General features: G+C 47.7%; 1 protein-coding gene across 1 annotated transcript in view; it reads left to right on the top strand.

Annotated features, from left to right (window-relative positions):
- PALM3 (paralemmin 3) overlaps positions 1 to 18755 on the top strand; it is a 74029-nt gene that overhangs the window by 29581 nt on the left and 25693 nt on the right. Inside the window, exon 2 of the mRNA XM_089652650.1 lies at positions 15841 to 15892. Coding sequence (XP_089508776.1) covers positions 15848 to 15892 — 45 coding nt within the window. The 5' untranslated portion in view covers positions 15841 to 15847. The remainder of the gene's footprint in view (positions 1 to 15840; positions 15893 to 18755) is intronic.

Below are 18755 nucleotides of genomic sequence, written 5' to 3'. Positions count from 1 at the left end.
AGGTCTGTGACCATCATCTGTAGTATGTCTGAAGTCTTTGACCATCATCTGTAGTATGTCTTCAGTCTTTGACCATCATCTGTAGTATGTCTGAAAGTTAGAGACCTTAGACTGTACGCCCCTTGAGGGTTAGGGACTGATGTGAATGTACAATATATATGTAAAGTGCTGCATAAAGTGACGGCGCTATAGAAGTACCTGAAATAAATAATAAACCTAAACTGTGACAGATGGAGGTGGGTGGTGTGTGCCTGTTAGAGGGTTTGTCAGCCAATGGAAAAATGGCATCAGGGTATACGGACCTGATGATTGACTGGTGAGATCTGGGGTAATCTTCTGGTGGCAGTGTACTGGCCTCTCTGGGGTGCCAAATCTCCAGTGCTCCCCCTTTGAGTAGAATGAGAAGGAAAAAGCAAGCACTACAATGCAATATATAATGCAAAATGCAGTGTTGCTGCGTCGTGCGGTGTGGTGTGCACCCAACCCAAAGCTTAGGAAATCAGTGGACCATACTATACACAATGACATATATCATATAAAAAATGGAAAACACAAACGCTAACACAGATTTTCAAGTATGCATGCATGTACTATTTAGAAGGCCTCATGTACACTGGACGTTTATGATCCTGCTCTTACTGCCATTTTCTGCCTCTAAACCCCCCCCCCCCCCCGTAACATTGGCCTGTGTCCATGCACACATAGGCATTTAAAGGAGTTTAGAGACAGGGGTGTCAAGGAGCAAAAAAAAACAAAAAAAAAAACACATCTAGAGCGTCCAGTAGCAGAAAACGCGATCGATGCCCGTCAGCACGTGAAAAGATACATCTGAACACACCTAAGCGATAGGCACGTTTAGCACTTGAAATTTAATTAATTAATTTCAATAGTCAGAATAAATTATTGTTCTGGCTAATTAACTGAATTTACACTCAAGTGCTTGATGAGCCAAAATGCACCTATACCTGTTACATGCATTTACAAGAGCCAAGGTTTTTTTTTTCTGCCAATGTCCAGCGTGCGTGGCGCCTAAAGCGTTTGTCATTCTACTTTCGGCCAGCGTGCGTGGCGCCTAAAGCGTTTGTCATTCTACTTTCGTCCAGCGTGCGTGGCGCCTAAAGCGTTTGTCATTCTACTTTCGTCCAGCGTGCGTGGCGCCTAAAGCGTTTGTCATTCTACTTTCGGCCAGCGTGCGTGGCGCCTAAAGCGTTTGTCATTCTACTTTCGTCCAGTGTGCGTGGCGCCTAAAGCGTTTGTCATTATACCTTCGTCCAGCGTGCGTGGGGCCCAAAGCGTTTGTCATTCTACCTTCGTCCAGCGTGCGTGGCGCCTAAAGCGTTTGCCATTCTACCTTCGTCCAGCGTGCGTGGGGCCCAAAGCGTTTGTCATTCTACCTTCGTCCAGCGTGCGTGGCGCCTAAAGCGTTTGCCATTCTACCTTCGTCCTGCGTGCGTGGCGCCTAAAGCGTTTGCCATTCTACCTTCGTCCTGCGTGCGTGGCGCCTAAAGCGTTTGCCATTCTACCTTCGTCCTGCGTGCGTGGCGCCTAAAGCGTTTGCCATTCTACCTTCGTCCTGCGTGCGTGGCGCCTAAAGCGTTTGCCATTCTACCTTCGTCCTGCGTGCGTGGCGCCTAAAGCGTTTGCCATTCTACCTTTGTCCTGCGTGCGTGGCGCCTAAAGCGTTCGCCATTCTACCTTCGTCCTGCGTGCGTGGCGCCTAAAGCGTTCGCCATTCTACCTTCGTCCTACATGCGTGGCGCCTAAAGCGTTCGCCATTCTACCTTCGTCCTACGTGCGTGGCGCCTAAAGCGTTCGCCATTCTACCTTCGTCCAGCGTGCGTGGCGCCTAAAGCGTTCGTCATTCTACCTTCGTCCTGCGTGCGTGGCGCCTAAAGCGTTCGCCATTCTACCTTCGTCCAGCGTGCGTGGCGCCTAAAGCGTTCGTCATTCTACTTTCGTCCAGCGTGCGTGGCGACTAAAGCGTTTGTCATTCTACCTTCGTCCTGCTGTAAGTGCCCATGTCCGGATCCCTCATGTATTTGGCCTGATTACAATGTCCACCTCTGAAAACCAGCATTGTGTGTCTGGGATGTTCTTGTATTTGAGCAAAGGTCACACAACAAGCTCGTTTACATACCATAGACCAAGGGAGGGAGATGTACATGTGTCCAATGGCCGGGGCGGATACAAGGAAACCTCTGCCTGGAGGGCTTGTGGCGTGGAATGTATAGGTGGAGGCTTTACGTCTTTCAACCCTTTGTGTTTACACATACTATGTATTACCATTATGCATACAAAGGTGACATTTTATGGCCTGTAGTGATAAGTCGCAGACAGATAAGACCATTGCTTGTAAACTCCAGGCCAAATTGTTTTTCTTTCAGTTGGTAAGAGTTAGAACCCCTGTTTTTTTCCAGTTCTAACCCTCTGGAGGGGGTTTATCCTTCCTTCTTGGCCAAATGGTCATTGGAGATGGACCTGACTTCTCCTCAAGTGGGTCACAGACAGCAATAACATCCTACTATACAAGAAGCAGAAGAGGCTTGTTCCCATCGATGGCCAGGGTGCAGGTTCAGGTTCCTCCTCCATCTAGTAGGTGGCACTATGCCATTATACAGAAGGAGCAGGTTCCCCCTCCGTCCAGTAGGTGGCACTGTGTCTGTCAGGAATGGACTCGCCAATGGTGGTGGGACTCACCTGCCTTGTGGGCTGGCCAACGAGTGCTCTCAGCAGCCAGAATCTCACTCCTGCAATCAGGCCATCACCTGAGGCTGATTGCAGGAGGTGTATTTAGTGCCTTGGTGTATGTTTCCCTGATCCCTGTGATCCCTGTGATCAGTGCCTTGGTGTATGTTTCCCATGAGCCCCTGTACCTGCATCCTGTCTGCTTCCTGCTTTGATCCTGACTCTGAACGAACTCCGCCTGTCCTGACCTCGGCTATTCCTGACCACTCTTCCGTTCGCTCCTGGTACCCTGTTTGTCCGTTAGCTACCGACCCGGCCCGCCTGACTATGTTGTGTTCCATATATCAGTTTAGGTTTGGGTTTGTTTCACCTTGTTGTATGTATTTGTGTTAGTTTTGGGTTTGGTTTGTTGCACTGCGTTTGTTTGTGTTGTCCTTAATAAATTATCTTATTTACACGCTATACCTGAAGTCTCTGTTTCCCTGTGTCAGTCCACACACCTCTGGTCATTCCCGGAGCCCTGACAGTGTCTTTATACAGATGGAGTGGAGTCTGTTAGGGGAATTGTCCCTTTATGTGCTCCATTGGTGTCTCAGAGGAACCAGCTGTCTTATTGAATGCTGCAACTTCTGGTGGCCTTCAGCGGCCATCTTGGTGTTGGACCTTATAAATCAGGGTACGGGAGTCATTCGGGGTCACTTGGAGAGTTAGGGACAGAGACAGGGACCATAAGTTAGGGAAAGAGACCTCACTTGTTAGGGAGAGTGTATAGCACAAGGAGCAAGGGGCAAGTAAATGTGTGAATGGAGAGTCAGTGATCCGTACCAATCACTGACTCTGTCCATCCATAAATGAAACATAGTAAACTGTGTTTACTATGTTTCGGTTTGCGAATAACCAGGAAGCTCTGTACATAGCTCCTCTTGTCCATTCACTAAGTGCTGCTGAGGCCACAGAGATAGAGATTGAGGGCTGTGCCCTTAATCCTCTTTCTCTGTCTCAGAGGTGGAATATCAGAGGTCTGTTTAGACTGCTGATATCTCATCAAAGTCCCCCAATGGGGCTCCTAAAAAATTTTTTTTAATTATCTATCTATATATATATATATATATATATACACACACACATAATCTCTTAGATTGTAAGCTCCCAGGATCAGGCCCTCCTAACCCTCTTGTATTGAACTGTATTGTTGCTGTATTTTCTCCCTTTATATTATAAAGCGCTGAGCAAACTGTTGGTGCTATATAAACCCTGTATAATATATATATATATATATATATATGGTAAAAAAAATTAAAAATGGCAAAAAGAAAATAAAAAAATTAAATACCAAAAATAAAAAAACTACTGACACCAGTGGCGGAACTACTAGGGACACAAAGGTCGCACTTGCAACCCGGCCCTGGCGTTCTGCCACTGGGCTCAGAGGGAAGGGCACTGGCCGAGGGTCAGGAGGGCCCTCCATGGTTGCTTGCATCAGGGGCCCTGAAGGCCCTAGTTATCATGCCTGTAGCCTCTGACAATCTCTTTTAGGGCCAGTTCACACTACATGCATTTCAGTTACTTTTTTTCTGCATCCAAAATGCACAGAAAGTAGGTGATATGGTTGTCAGTGTCATAGTTCACATCAGTGCTTGTAGTTTCAGTGTGTTCCGCTTGCAGAAAAAAAAGTAGAACAGGCTGCATTTTTCCTGCACAGAACTGTATTGGAACACAGTAAAACGCATCAGCAACACACCGGAACGCACCAAAAGTGCACTGGAACGTACATGTCCTTATTTAAATGTAAGAACGAGAGAGGGGAAAAATGGCAGGCATCAAAAACACACCAGAACACACTAAAAACACATAAAACCTGCACATGTAGATATATATATGTTTCTACATGTGCAGGTTTTATGCGTTTTTAGTGTGTTCCTGTGCGTTTTTGATGCCTGCCTGCCAATATATATATATATACACATACAGTGAGGAACAGAAGTATTTGAACACCCTGCGATTTTGCAAGTTCTCCCACTTAGAAATCATGGAGGGGTCTGACATTCACATTGTAGGTGCATTCCCACTCTGAGAGACAGAATTTAAAAATTCAGGAAATCACATTGTATGATTTTTAAAGAATTTATTTGTCTTGCACTGCTGAACATAAGTATTTGAACACCTAAGAAACAGCAAGAATTCTGGCTCTCAAAGACCTGTTACTGTGCCTTTAAAAAGTCCACCTCTACTCCACTCATTAATCTAACTTAGTAGCACCTGTCTGAGCTCTTTAAAGACACCTGTCCACCCCACAGTCAGTCAGACGCCAACTACTACCATGGGCAAGACTAAAGAGCTGTCAAAAGACACCAGAGACCTTATTGTGGACCTCCACAAGGCTGGAAAGGGCTACGGCGCAATTGCCAAGCAGCTTGGTGAAAACAGATCAACTGTTGGAGCAATTGTTAGAAAATGGAAGAGGCTAAAGATGACTGTAAGTCTCCCTCGGACTGGGGCTCCATGCAAGATCTCACCTCGTGGGGTATCACTGATGATAAGAAAGGTGAGGAATCAGCCCAGAACTACAAGGGAGGAGCTGGTCAATGACATGAAGAGAGCTGGGACCACAGTTTCAAAGGTCTCTGTCGGTAGAACACTACGCCGTCATGGTTTCAAATCATGCATTGCACGGAAGGTTCCCCTGCCCAAGTCATCACATGTCCAGGCCTGTCTGAAGTTTGCCAATGACCATCTGGATGATCCAGAGGAGGCATGGGAGAAAGTCATGTGGTCAGATGAGACCAAAGTAGAACTTTTTGGTCTAAACTTCACTCGTCGTGTTTGGAGGAAACAGAAGGATTAGTTGCATCCCAAGAACACCATCCCTACTGTGAAGCATGGGGGTGGTAACATCATGCTTTGAGGGTGATTTTCTGTGAAGGGGACAGGACGACTGCACTGTATTAAGGAGAGGATGAATGGGGCCATTTAGTGTGAGATTTTGAGCAACAACCTCCTTCCCTCAGTCAGAGCATTGAAGATGGGTCGTGGCTGGGTCTTCCAACATGACAACGACCCGAAGCACACAGCCAGGATAACCAAGGATTGGCTCCGTAAGAAGCATATCAAGGTTCTGGAGTGGCCTAGCCAGTCTCCAGACCTAAATCCAATAGAACATCTTTGGAGGGAGCTGAAACTCCGTGTTGCTCAGCGACAGCCCCGAAACCTGACAGATCTAGAGGAGATCTGTGTGGAGGAGTGGGCCAAAATCCCTGTTGCAGTGCAAACCTGGTCAGGAACTACAGGAAACGTCTGACCTCTGTAATTGCAAACAAAGGCTTCTGTACCAAATATTAACACTGATTTTCTCAGGTGTTCAAATACTTATGTTCAGCAGTGCCAGACAAATACATTCTTGAGGCTACATTCACACTAGAGTTGTGTGCAGGCGGCAGAGAGGCGTTTGGGAAGCGTTTTTACCGCTTCCCAAACGCCTCTGCCAATTCTGCACATTACAGCACATGGTGCTGTCCTAAGGGGAGCATTTTCATCATGTCGTGGCAAAACAGACGCCTCTGGTCGAGTCAGGAGGCGTTGAAGCCTCCTATTCTAGTCTATGGTGCCGCTCCGCAAACGCCCGGCCGGAGTTTGCGGTGCGGTTGCGGGGTGTTTGCGGAGCGGTAACACCATTCAAACTGTATTATAGGCATTTGTGGGGCATTTTTAACGCTCGGCAAACACCTAGCAACCCCCGCTAAACCGCGCATGCGGTGTTAAAAAACGCTCCGCAAACGCCGGACCAACGCTTGCCAAACGCTATAGGGGCGTTTGGCAAGCGTTGGTAAAACAGCCGTGTGAACGAGCCCTTAAAAATCATACAATGTGATTTCCTGAATTTTTTTTTAAATTCTGTCTCAGAGTGGGAATGCACCTACAATGTGAATTTCAGACCCCTCCATGATTTCTAAGTGGGAGAACTTGCAAAATCTCAGGGTGTTCAAATACTTCTGTTCCTCACTGTATATATAGTAAATAAAAAATTAAATGATGCCTGCCTGCCAATATATATATATATATAGTAAAAAAAATTAAAAATGGAAAAAAATAATAAAAAATTAAAATACCAAGAATATAAAACTACTGACACCAGTGGCGGAACTACTAGGGTCACAAAGGGCTTGGAGGGAAGAGAACTGGCTGAGGGTCAGTAGGGCCCTCCATGGTTGCTTGCATCGGGGCCCTGAAGGGGGAAAAATTAAATCATATTCTGTGATGTCAGGGACCACGCCTGAGCCGTGCACAGAAATCCCCGTGTGTACACAGGTGCCCCACTGGTCTACGGCTGCTACCAAATATCTGGCAGAGACTGGTGTCTCAAGGACGCACATGCTGGATTTTTCAGGACGGTGGTGCGGAAGGGGGGCACAGGGCGGGGATTGATGCGGCAATGAATTTCCACCTTTATCGCTTTTTGAAATCTTGCTGAAGCTGATACTCTTTAGTTAGTGCTGGGCAGCCCAGTGACTTAGTGCCAAGCACTTCTGGTGTCCTTGAGTAGAATCCAGACCAGAACACTGTCTGCATGGAGTTTGCATGGGTTTCCTCCCAGTGACTTAGTGCCGAGCACTTCTGGTGTCCTTGAGTAGAATCCAGACCAGAACACTGAACACTGTCTGCATGGAGTTTGCATGGGTTTCCTCCCAGTGACTTAGTGCCGAGCACTTCTGGTGTCCTTGAGTAGAATCCAGACCAGAACACTGAACACTGTCTGCATGGAGTTTGCATGGGTTTCCTCCCAGTGACTTAGTGACTAAGCCCAGTGACTTAGTGCCGAGCACTTCAGGTGTCCTTGAGTAGAATCCAGACCAGAACACTGTCTGCATGGAGTTTGCATGGGTTTCCTCCTACGCTCCAAAGACATGCTGGTAGGGTAATTGCCCCCTGTCTAAATTGGCCCTAGTATATGCAAGATAGGGAGCTTAGATTGTAAGCTCATGGGGCCAGGATTGTTGAAAAGAACGGTATGTAAAGTGCTGTAATTTAGGACCGGATTGTGCAGCATTGGCTGCCGGCCTCCAGGTAAGTCATTCCTTTGGGCCGGGTATAGCCGGAGACTCAGGAGGGAGTCAGGTTGGCAGGTACATGATGTCTATGTGCTGGCTGCCTGTGTGGGCCCTGTCACATGTTCTGCATGTCACGCATTCCTGGGGGATATGGACCATGCAGGGACACAAGGCAGTCATGTGCAGCGTGCTGTTAACCCATGCACTGCCTGACACGAGCAGAAAATGTGTGTGCTGAATAAGGCCCCATACCAGGGCGGACTGACAACTCATGGGGCCCCCGGGCAATAGGGGATCATGGGGCCCTTGTGTCCTTGCCCAAAGTCAAAAAAGCCTATGAAAAAGGTACCAGGGGCATTTCATGGGGCCCCCTACTGACCCTGGGCCCTCGGGCAGTGCCCGAGGTTCCAAATGGTCAGTCCGCCCCTGCTCCATGCACACGAGCATTTTTTGAAGCTCCTAGAAGCTATGATCAGCATACTTTTTTCTGCTCCTAGAAGAGCGAAATAGTGTTCTCCTCTGTGTCCATGCACACTATTTTAGGCTAGTAGCATTTTTTGAGCTTCAGAGTCTAGGAGCAGAAACATTTTTTTTTAGAGCTTTTTGGAGCGTTTTTCTAGCAGAAAACAAAAACTCGAAAGGCTACTAAAACGCTCCAAGTATCGTTTTTCTAGTTTTTTTTTTCACTACATGTACAATAAAAACACTAATTAACCCCTTGCCTACCGGGCACTTATACCCCCTTCCTGGCCAGGCCAATTTTCAGATTTCAGTGCTGTCGCACTTTGAACGACAATTGCGCGGTCATGCAACACTGTACCTTTTCACACAAATACAGCTTTCTTTTGGTGGTATCTAATCGTCGCTGGGTGTTTTATTATTTGCGCTATAAACAAGAAAAGAGCAAAAAAAATGTTTTTCTTTGTTTCTATTATAAATTTTGCAAACAGGTCATTTTTCTTCTTCGCTGATGTGCGTTGAGGAGGCTGCACTGATAGGCAGCACTGATGGGCACTGATAGGCAGCACTGATGGGCACTGATAGGCAGCACTGTTGGGCACTGATGAGGTGGCATGGATAGGCAGCATTGATGGGCACTGATAGGCAGCACTGATGGGCACTGATGAGGTGGCATGGATAGGCAGCAATGATGGGCACTGATAGGCAGCACTGATGGGCACTGATAGGCAACACTGTTGGGCACTGATAGGCAGCACTGATGGGCACTGATAGGCAGCACTGATGGGCACTGATAGGCAGCACTGTTGGGCACTGATGAAGTGGCATGGATAGGAAGCACTGATGGCCACTGATAGGCAGCACTGATAGGCAGCACTGTTGGGCACTGATAGGCAGCACTGTTGGGCACTGATGAGGTGGCATGGATAGGCAGAACTGATGGCCACTGATAGGCAGCGCTGTTGGGCACTGATGAGGTGGCAAGGATAGGCAGCACTGATGGCCACTGATAGGCAGCACTGTTGGGCACTGATAGGCAGCACTGTTGGGCACTGATGAGGTGGCATGGATAGGCAGCACTGATGGCCACTGATGAGGTGGCATGGATAGGCAGCACTGATGGCCACTGATAGGCTGCACTGATGAGGTGGCACTGGTGGGCATTGATGAGGAGGCACTGATGATGCTTCACTGATATGCAGCAATGATGTACACTTATAGGCGGCACTGATGGACACTGATAGGCAGCACTGTTGGGCACTGATGAGGTGGTATGGATAGGCAGCACTGATGGGCACTGATAGGCAGCACTGTTGGGCACTGATAGGCAGCACTGTTGGGCACTGATGAGGTGGCATGGATAGGCAGCACTGATGGCCACTGATAGGCTGCACTGATGAGGTGGCCCTGGTGGGCATTGATGAGGAGGCACTGATGATGCTTCACTGATATGCAGCAATGATGTACACTTGTAGGCGGCACTGATGGGCGACACTGACTGATGCGCTGACTGGCGGCACTGACTAATATAACCGGGACCAGCTGTAGGCGGCATGCCCACATACGAGTTGTCGGTCAGTCTTACATACGAAAGATCGTTCTGTAAACAATGATGATTTGTCGACTAAAACATTTGCAAGTTTGACAATCACACATTGATTTTCCCAGATGCAGAACATGAATGGGTTTGCATTCTGGAATCGCAGGGCTAGCTTTTCAAATTAGGTGCAGGAAACTGTGTTGTTACTTGAACGCTGCCTGCATCAAACTGGCTTGCGGGTTCTGTTCTGTCTGTGGATAATTTTTCGCCTGGCCCCTTCACAGGGCCACTGATAAGGGAGTACGGCTGGCCCACCTGTACTGGGCCCCGGCTCCATCACTTCAAAAGTCGGGCCCAGGCAGCAGCCAAGCAGGAGGGCCAGCTGACCTGCCTTATTGCTGGCTCATGTAGCTCCCACTGCAGCATTTCCGGCTTCTCCCCCTTTATCTCCCTCTGGCTGCACTGCAGTAGGATTAGTATCTGCACCCCCCATGTCCGGGCCCCCTTGTGTCCCCCCCCCTCCCCCGCAGCACTGCAAGCTTCTCTCCTCTCCCGCTGGCAGCTGCTGCAGGCACACAGGGGGATTGTTTCAGGATGGAGAGCGGAGGCGGCGGTGATTAAATCCTATTTAGTGGCCCCTTCCTTTCCTAAATGAATACAGTGAGCGATCAGTACTGATCACTCCTGTGTCCATTCATCGCTGTGTTTACTATACTTCAGTTTATGAATGACCAGAAAGCCTCTGAGCGTTTCCTATTCATTTACTGTTCAGTGCAGCTGAGGCTGCAGAGAAAGGGACTGATGAATCTATGCCCTCGGTCACTTTCTCTGTCTCAAATGTGAGACCTCTGATATTTCACCAAAAGCCCCGAACAGGGCAGATATAAATTGTAAACAGAATATAAACAAATATAAAAAAATCTAAAAAAAACTGTAAAATTCTAAGAAAACAGTTTGAAAAAAATTAAGGAGCCGTTAAAATGTGTTTTGCTGTCTGAAGAGCAGTCAGTATTTGGATCGCTCTTCAGAGAGCATTTGACAGGCGGTGAGGAGGCATATAGCTTTAACCCTGCAGTAGAGCACTAAAACTGCATGATTACCACACGGTTGTGGGGCACTTGTAGAGAAGTGCTATTCATCTGAATGGGTCTTGTTCAATGGAGGTATCATTAACTTGATATTTTCAGGTAGGCTGTACAAGGCCCCGGGATTTCCAACAGCAGGCATGCTGCTTCAATTTTCTATCTAAAGATGTCAGGCGGGAGGACGTCAGGCGGGAGGGCATCCGGCAGGAGGATGTCAGGCGGGAGGGCATCCGGCGGGAGGATTTCAGGCGGGAGGATTTCAGGCGGGAGGGCATCCAGCGGGAGGATGTCAGGCGGGAGGATGTCAGGTGGGAGGATGTCAGGCGGGAGGACGTCAGGCGGGAGGATGTCAGGTGAGAGGGCATTTGGCGGGAGGATGTTAGGCGGGAGGACATAGGTAGGAGAATGTCAGGCGGGAGGATGTCAGGTGGGAGGACGTCAGGCAGGAGGATGTCAGGCAGGTGGGCATCCGGCGGGAGGATGTTAGGCGGGAGGACATAGGTGGGAGAATGTCAGGCGGGAGGATGTCAGGTGGGAGGACGTCAGGCGGGAGGGCATCCGGCGGGAGGATGTCAACAGAGCCACCTAGAGAGCAAATTTCAGCTGATTCATCAGGAACTGGACAGTATTTGTTCGGTGCATGGCCTACGTAAGCACTGAAATGCCACACCACTGCTCAGTAGTCCAGATATCATTTTATTCCAGTAATGGGCAACAGACAATAGAAGGGAACTGACGAGATTTCTGCAGATTATCACACTGGATAAAACATTACTTAAGTTCCAGTTAATTATCAGTTCTTACACATTGTTTCTGATTGCAAGGCCTGAAGAAGGGGGTATTTTTGGGTCCCCGAAACATGATGTCTACTCCTTTTGTCCCTTTGACTCTCGGTGCTCGGTCATACAGGTGCAATTTCAGGTGCAATTTGAAAATTGAAATTGCACCTGAAATTGCATCTAATGAATGTGAAGGTCAGTGTCTTAACGTGCCATTTGCTGCAGCGTGATTTCTAAAGTAGTTCTTGTATGACTTTTTCTACAGTTTTGTTGCGATTTCACATACATAGAATATAATGGAAAGCGCACTGCAAATTGCAAGAAATCATTGAAAAACTTCACAAGTAGCAATAAAATCTTCAGAAATCACAACTAAAATCATGCTGAAATTGCACACAAATCGCATGATCTTAAATCGCAGTGGTGTGACCGGTGACTTACTGGAATAAAACCGTATCTGGACTATTAAACAGTGTGATTATTGATGGTACCCTTAAGGTTCAAGGACCAATAGAGAGGGGCTGCTCAGGGTTTCATGGGATGCTGCTCTGCTACTTTCCCCTGTTTTCTAGTAATTTATAAAATATAGTGGGAGGGAGGTTCAGAGGCTAAAGCTTGAACATTTATGGAACTTCAGCCAATCCCTGGGGCGGGGTGCCCAGAAAGTGGGGGAGAATCAATAAATAATTTGGACAGCTTGCAGCATGTGGGTGTAGGGCAGTGTTTCTGAGTCTAGCCTGCTGGAGGAGACCCATGTTGAGAGGCCTTGTCATCCTGGGCAGAAACCAAGGAAGGAAGCCAGCTTGAAGACGTCAAGGTCCCTGCTAGGCTTGGCTGGAGGACCTCTTCATAAAGCAACCCAAGAATCCAGAGGGTCAGGAGAGAGCTCACAGGATAGTGTCGGGAGGACGTTGTGGGAGAGAGCCCAAGTTGTCCAAGAGGTGGTGTGAGTCTTCATCTCCCTCACTAGGAAGAGCTTGGAGGGATATCTGTAGAAGGCAACTGATGACCCTGGTGGCTAAGGCTGGCCATACACTATACAATTTTCTGTCCAGTTTCAGCCCAATTTCCTTTAGATGTACCTTCAACTATGCAGTGCGAGGGCCTGCCTAATTAGATACAATTGAAAGCAGGAGCGGACTGACAACTCATGGGGCCCCCGGGCAATAGGTGATCATGAGGCCCCTGTGTCCTTGCCCAAACTCAAACAAGCCTATGAAAAGTACTAGGGGCATCTCATGGGGCCCCCTACTGACCCCGGGCCCTCGGGCAGTGCCTGAGTTTCCAAATGGTCAGTCCGCCCCTGGGCAAGATGGATCCATGCTTTCATGTTGTTTATACCAAATTCTGGCCCTACCATATGAATGTCAAAGTAACCAGTCTACCCATTCTCCTCTGACCTCTGACACCAACAAGGCATTTTTGCCCACACAGCTGCCACTCACTGGATATTTTCTCTTTTTCAGACCATTCTCTGTAAACCCTAGAGATGGTTGTGTGTGAAAATCCCAGTAGATCAGCCGTTTTTGAAATACTCAGTCCAGCCCGTCTGTCTGTGCCTGAGATTCCAAATGGTCAGTCCGCCCTTGTACATTCACATCAGTCCCTAACCCTCAAGGGGTGTACAATCTAAGGTCCCTAACTCACATTCATACATACACATACTAGGGACAATTTAGGCAGGAGCCTACCAGCATGTCTTTGGAGTGAGGGAGGAAACCAGAGTACCCGGAGGAAACCCACGCAGGCACAGGGAGAACATGCAAACTCCAGGCAGGTGGTGCTGTGGTTGGGACCCTAGTACTGCCAGGCGGAAGTGCTAACCACTTAGCCACTGTGCCGCCCACGTATGTTTTTTTATACCCACCTGGAGTTCAGCTTTATACATCGCTTCATTTCTAAAGAATCATTTGTGTATGATCCCTGCCCAGCGACTTGGCTGACATTGTGCTCAGCAGAGGTTAATGTGTTTCTCCGAGCCCAAGGACAGGCAGGTGATCTGAGCGATGTGGTTTCTGTAATTATAAACTACTGCATTCGAAAATCAGGCTGAGTTTCGAAAAAGCGCTGAGGTCTGCGATGGGGGAGGGGAATACCACTGGCAAAGAAGATTTAGGTATTTTTCAGAAGTTTTCTTCTGAAAGTGGAAAGCACCATAAAAATATAACTTTTTTTATTGTTAGATCCCCCCTGTAAAAAAATAAATAAATCCCAAACACTACTTGCCCTCTCCATGTCCTAGGGCTGGCTGATTCTCAGTCCAGCGGGAGTGGTCCTCTTTGTCATTATGCCCCTTTTCCTGTTAGCCTAGCCTGTCATTTACAAGCCACCCCTAGACCCTCAGAGTTTTTAGTTTAACACATTGAGCACAATAAAGTAAACCTTTCCCAGTTAAACTGTTTTGTAGGATTTCTACCCCTACATGTTTCAGGAAATGGTCAGACACTGGGGACATGGTGGAGGAGTTAGAGGACGTTTCAGGAAATGGTCAGACACTGGGGACATGGTGGAGGAGTTAGAGGACGTTTCAGGAAATGGTCAGACACTGGGGACATGGTGGAGGAGTTAGAGGACGTTTCAGGAAATGGTCAGACACTGGGGACATGGTGGAGGAGTTAGAGGACATGTTTCAGGAAATGGTCAGACACTGGGGACATGGTGGAGGAGTTAGAGGACGTTTCAGGAAATGGTCAGACACTGGGGACATGGTGGAGGAGTTAGAGGACGTTTCAGGAAATGGTCAGACACTGGGGACATGGTGGAGGAGTTAGAGGACGTTTCAGGAAATGGTCAGACACTGGGGACATGGCGGAGGAGATGTTGGACATGGTACAGGAAATGGTCAGACACTGGGGACATGGTGGAGAAGTTAGAGGACATGTTCCAGGAAATGGTCAGACACTGGGGACATGGCGGAGGAGTTAGAGGACATGTTTCAGGAAATGGTCAGACATTGGGGACATGCTGGAGGAGATGTTGGACATGGTACAGGAAATGGTCAGACACTGGGGACATGGTGATGGAGTTACAGGACATGTTCCAGGAAATGGTCAGACATTGGGAACATGCTGTGGGACATGGCGGACATGTTTCAGGAAATGGTCAGACACTGGGGACATGCTGGAGGAGTTAGAGGACATGTTTCAGGAAATGGTCAGACACTGGGGACATGCTGAACAAGATGTTGGACATGGTACAGGAAATGGACAGACACTGGGGACATGCTGAACGAGATGTTGGACATGGTACAGGAAATGGTCAGACACTGGGGACATGGTGGAGGAGTTAGAGGACATGTTTCAGGAAATGGTCAGACACTGGGGATATGCTGTGGGACATGGCGGCCATGTTTCAGAAAATGGTCAGACACTGGGGACATGCTGAACAAGATGTTGGACATGGTACAGGAAATGGACAGACACTGGGGACATGGTGGAGGAGTTAGAGGACATGTTTCACGAAATGGTCAGACACTGGGGACATGGTGGAGGAGTTAGAGGACATGTTTCAGGAAATGGTCAGACACTGGGACATGCTGTGGGACATGGCGGACATGTTTCAGGAAATGGTCAGACACTGGGGACACACTTTAGGAGACAGCAGACATGAGGAGGAACCCCACATAGGCACTACAATAGACATTATCTCTCACACACAAGCAGTGAATTCGTATTTCTCCTCTGTGAGTGACTTCGAGCTGTGGAAGGGCCCGTGCTCCGGAATGGCTGATAACACAAATGCTGTTGATGTCATTGCTCAGACACTTGATTTACTAAAGTTCTGTTAGAAAATGCTTTTAGTAACTTGGTACAGAGTGACAACAACATGGTGTAAGGCAGAAATCGCCTGGGAGGCCTGCTTTGTGTTTTGCTGCGTGTTGCCATGGAAACACTAGGGAGTTAGGCTGTGGGAGAGTTAGGTGTGACCAGTACAGCTGTTTTAGTACATCTCCCTCCTATTCTCAGCTCCTCAGCAGGCTAGCGTGAGTATTCCAGAGCCGGAGTTCTTATAGTCGCCATGGTAACATGCAAGTAAAATGGGGGTGGAGCTTAGAGTTATGAGGCGGGACTTAGTATGTTTGCTCTGTGCGTTCTTCTCCTCCACTTGCAGATGGCAGGCCTGGTGCCCGTCTAGTACATGTAAGAGCCGTGTGGCAGGAAGAAGCTGCAGCAGGGGCTCTCAGCTGTGACAGGAAGTGGTGACGCTGCGTAACGTTTCATACATGATATTTCTTTTTTCATCTACAGTGTCAAGATGGGGGAGACCCAGATCTACAGCCAGCGCCTTCACGGCATCGCGGTAAGTAAAACACCTGAGATTTGTCCTGCGGAGCTAACACTCCACTGCACTGGAAGAGAGCGAGCTATAACACCCTTGTGTATGGATTCACTATAGGAGGTCAGAGCAACAACGGCAGGAGCAGCCAGGGGGTGGTAAAACCAGGCGGTTGAGCCACAGTTTTACTATCCTCTGACCGACCCCCTGAACACTGACATTCAGCTGCTACGTATGCTGAGGCTACAATGCTGTGCTTTGTGGCAGCGACAGAAATGAGACAGCATGTTGCATTCGACAGGTTGAACGTGATCCATGCAAGTCTATGGGCCACAACCACGTTCAATGCGTGCAACTGCAGCGTGGCAGGTTTTTTTCTCAGACAGCTTAACGCCCTTGAAAGTGTACTGTAGTGCAGGGGTGGGCAACTGTGGCCCTCCAGCTGTTGGTGAACTACAAGTCCCATCATGCCTCTGCCTTTGGGAGTCATGCTTGTAACTGTCAGTTTTGCAATGCCTCATGGGACTTGTAGTTCTACAACAGCTGGAGGGCCACAGTTGCCCACCCCTGCCGTAGTGGATCCTTTTTTTAGAGGGTGGTAGAGCAGTGGCTTGTGAAGGCGCTACAGCCGCCTCCTGATGCCCCGTGTTTTGTTTTTTTTTATTGACAAACGCCAATTTTACATTGCTGGCCCGTTTGGCTGGCAGTTGCGGTGGGGCCCCATTGATCTCAATGGGCAACTTTGACAGGCTGTAATGTTGGGATTCAGTGGGCAGCCAGGGGGGAGGGGATAAAACCACAGCTCAGCCACCTGTTTTTACATCCCTCATGTGAAAGAGCCCATAGTGCAGCTTTTATTTCAGGTACTTATATAGTGCCGTCAATTTACGCAGTGCTTTACATATATATTGTACATTCACATCAGTCCCTAACCCTCAAGGGGTGTACAATCTAAGGTCCCTAACTCACATTCATACATACACATACTAGGGACAATTTAGGCAGGAGCCAATTCACCTACCAGCATGTCTTTTTGGAGTGTGGGAGGAAACCAGAGTACCTGGAGAAAACCCACACAGGCACAGGGAGAACATGAAAACTCCGGGCAGGTAGTGCTGTGGTTGGGATTTGAACCAACAACCCTAGTACTGCCAGGCGGGAGTGCTGACCATTGAGCCGCTGTGCACTCAGGAAGAGATATAACACCTCCTCACTGTCTGTCAAGTGCCCTTTGAAAGGGATCCAAAAGCAGATCACTTTTCAAAAGGCATCGCCCTTAGGGCCCTTTCACACTGAGGCACATAAAACCGTAGTATGTGTTTTCATGTTTGCAATGCATTTTTGGTGCGTTTTCTGTCTTCCTGTCTCCCAGCATAAGTGTGTGAGACTTGGACATGTGAAAAAAAAAACGCACCGCGGGTGCATTTTATATGTTTTTTTGGTGCGATTTCTACTGATTCCAATAGGGAGGTGCATTTTTGGTGTGCTTTTAAACATGCACCAAAAATGCAGCATGCGGGACTTTTAAAAACACACCACCCCTTGCGGCACATTGGTGTGAATCGTTCTATAGGATTAAAAGGGATACATTTGTCAAGCATTTTTGTTCCACTTTTTAAACACCAAAAACTGATCAGTGTGAAAGGGCCCTGGAGTACCGTAATCGTTTACACTTTGATGGCTAAGGCCTCATGTACACAGGACACTTCTGAACGATGGAAACTGACTGCTGGAAAACGTAGGTTAAAAAACATCTGTTTAGCCACGTTTGCATAATGCGTTTATGCGCGTTTGCGTTTAGAAGCATTTTTTTAGATAAGCACAGGAGAACCTCCCAAATGCCCAGAATGCACTGAAAAGTAGGAAATTATTAACTATTTCAGACTGTTTCAGAGAAATACAGAGAGTAGAAGCAGAGGCAGCAGTATGTGTTGAGATTAGCTTAGGTGTGAGTTGCTCATTACCATTTCTTTTGTTTCCAAGGCTGGGAAAGGTGTCTGGTGGAGGGAGTCATTAAGGTCACCAGGCAGGGGGTCTTCATGAGGAATTTGAGGTGTGAATGGTCATTAACATATCTTTTGTTTCTAAGGGTGGGAGAGGTCTGAGGTGTGAATTGGTCATTACAATGTGTGACAAGCTTGGTAGGAACATCCTGTGTTCAGTGTTTTGTCCATCTGAGTACCTTGAAATGCTTTGCATGCATTTTTCATGATGACAAAAGGCTCTGGACAGCATCAGGAACTGGAAGAGTTATAAAAAAAAATTTCAGAGGCAAACGCTTATAAACGCGATTTGCCACGTATACAAGAGTTTTGCGTTTGAAACTCGGATAAAATCGACTGTTGGACGCAAGTTTTCTGCGTTCAAAAAAAACGAATGTAAACTCAAATTCCTGTAAACGACTCTGTGTACATGGACACATAGGAAAACATTAGGGAGAGTTCAGGGGCTGCTGAAAAAACGCTGAACAGCTCCTGAATGTGAGTTTATCATCCGCAGTGTACATGAACCCTAACAGTCCCAGAAAACTGAAGTGTATCTAAAATCAAAACTTTTTTTTTTTTACATTTTGGATAGAGTAGGAAAATGTTAAAACTTGTCAGGTCCTCTTTAGTGTCTGTGTCCCATGCAGAAGCGCACTGACCATTTGAAAACGCTCAAAAAAACTCTAAAAAAAAATGTTTCTGCTCCTAGACGCTGAAGCTTAAAAAATGCTACTAGCCTAAAATAGTGTGCATGGACACAGAGGAGAACACTATTTCGCTCTTCTAGGAGCAGAAAAAAGTATGCTGATCATAGCTTCTAGGAGCTTAAAAAAATGCTCGTGTGCACGGAGCAGGGGCAGACTGACCATTTGGAAACTCGGACACTGCCCGAGGTCCCGGGT

Source organism: Staurois parvus, unplaced genomic scaffold (genome assembly GCF_062004578.1).
Source record: "Staurois parvus isolate SC_StPar_1 unplaced genomic scaffold, SC_StPar_1.0 ptg000689l, whole genome shotgun sequence".
In the NCBI taxonomy this organism is placed as follows: domain Eukaryota; kingdom Metazoa; phylum Chordata; class Amphibia; order Anura; family Ranidae; genus Staurois; species Staurois parvus.
Note: the sequence above shows the minus strand (reverse complement) of the source record. Positions and strands in the feature narration are given on the sequence as shown.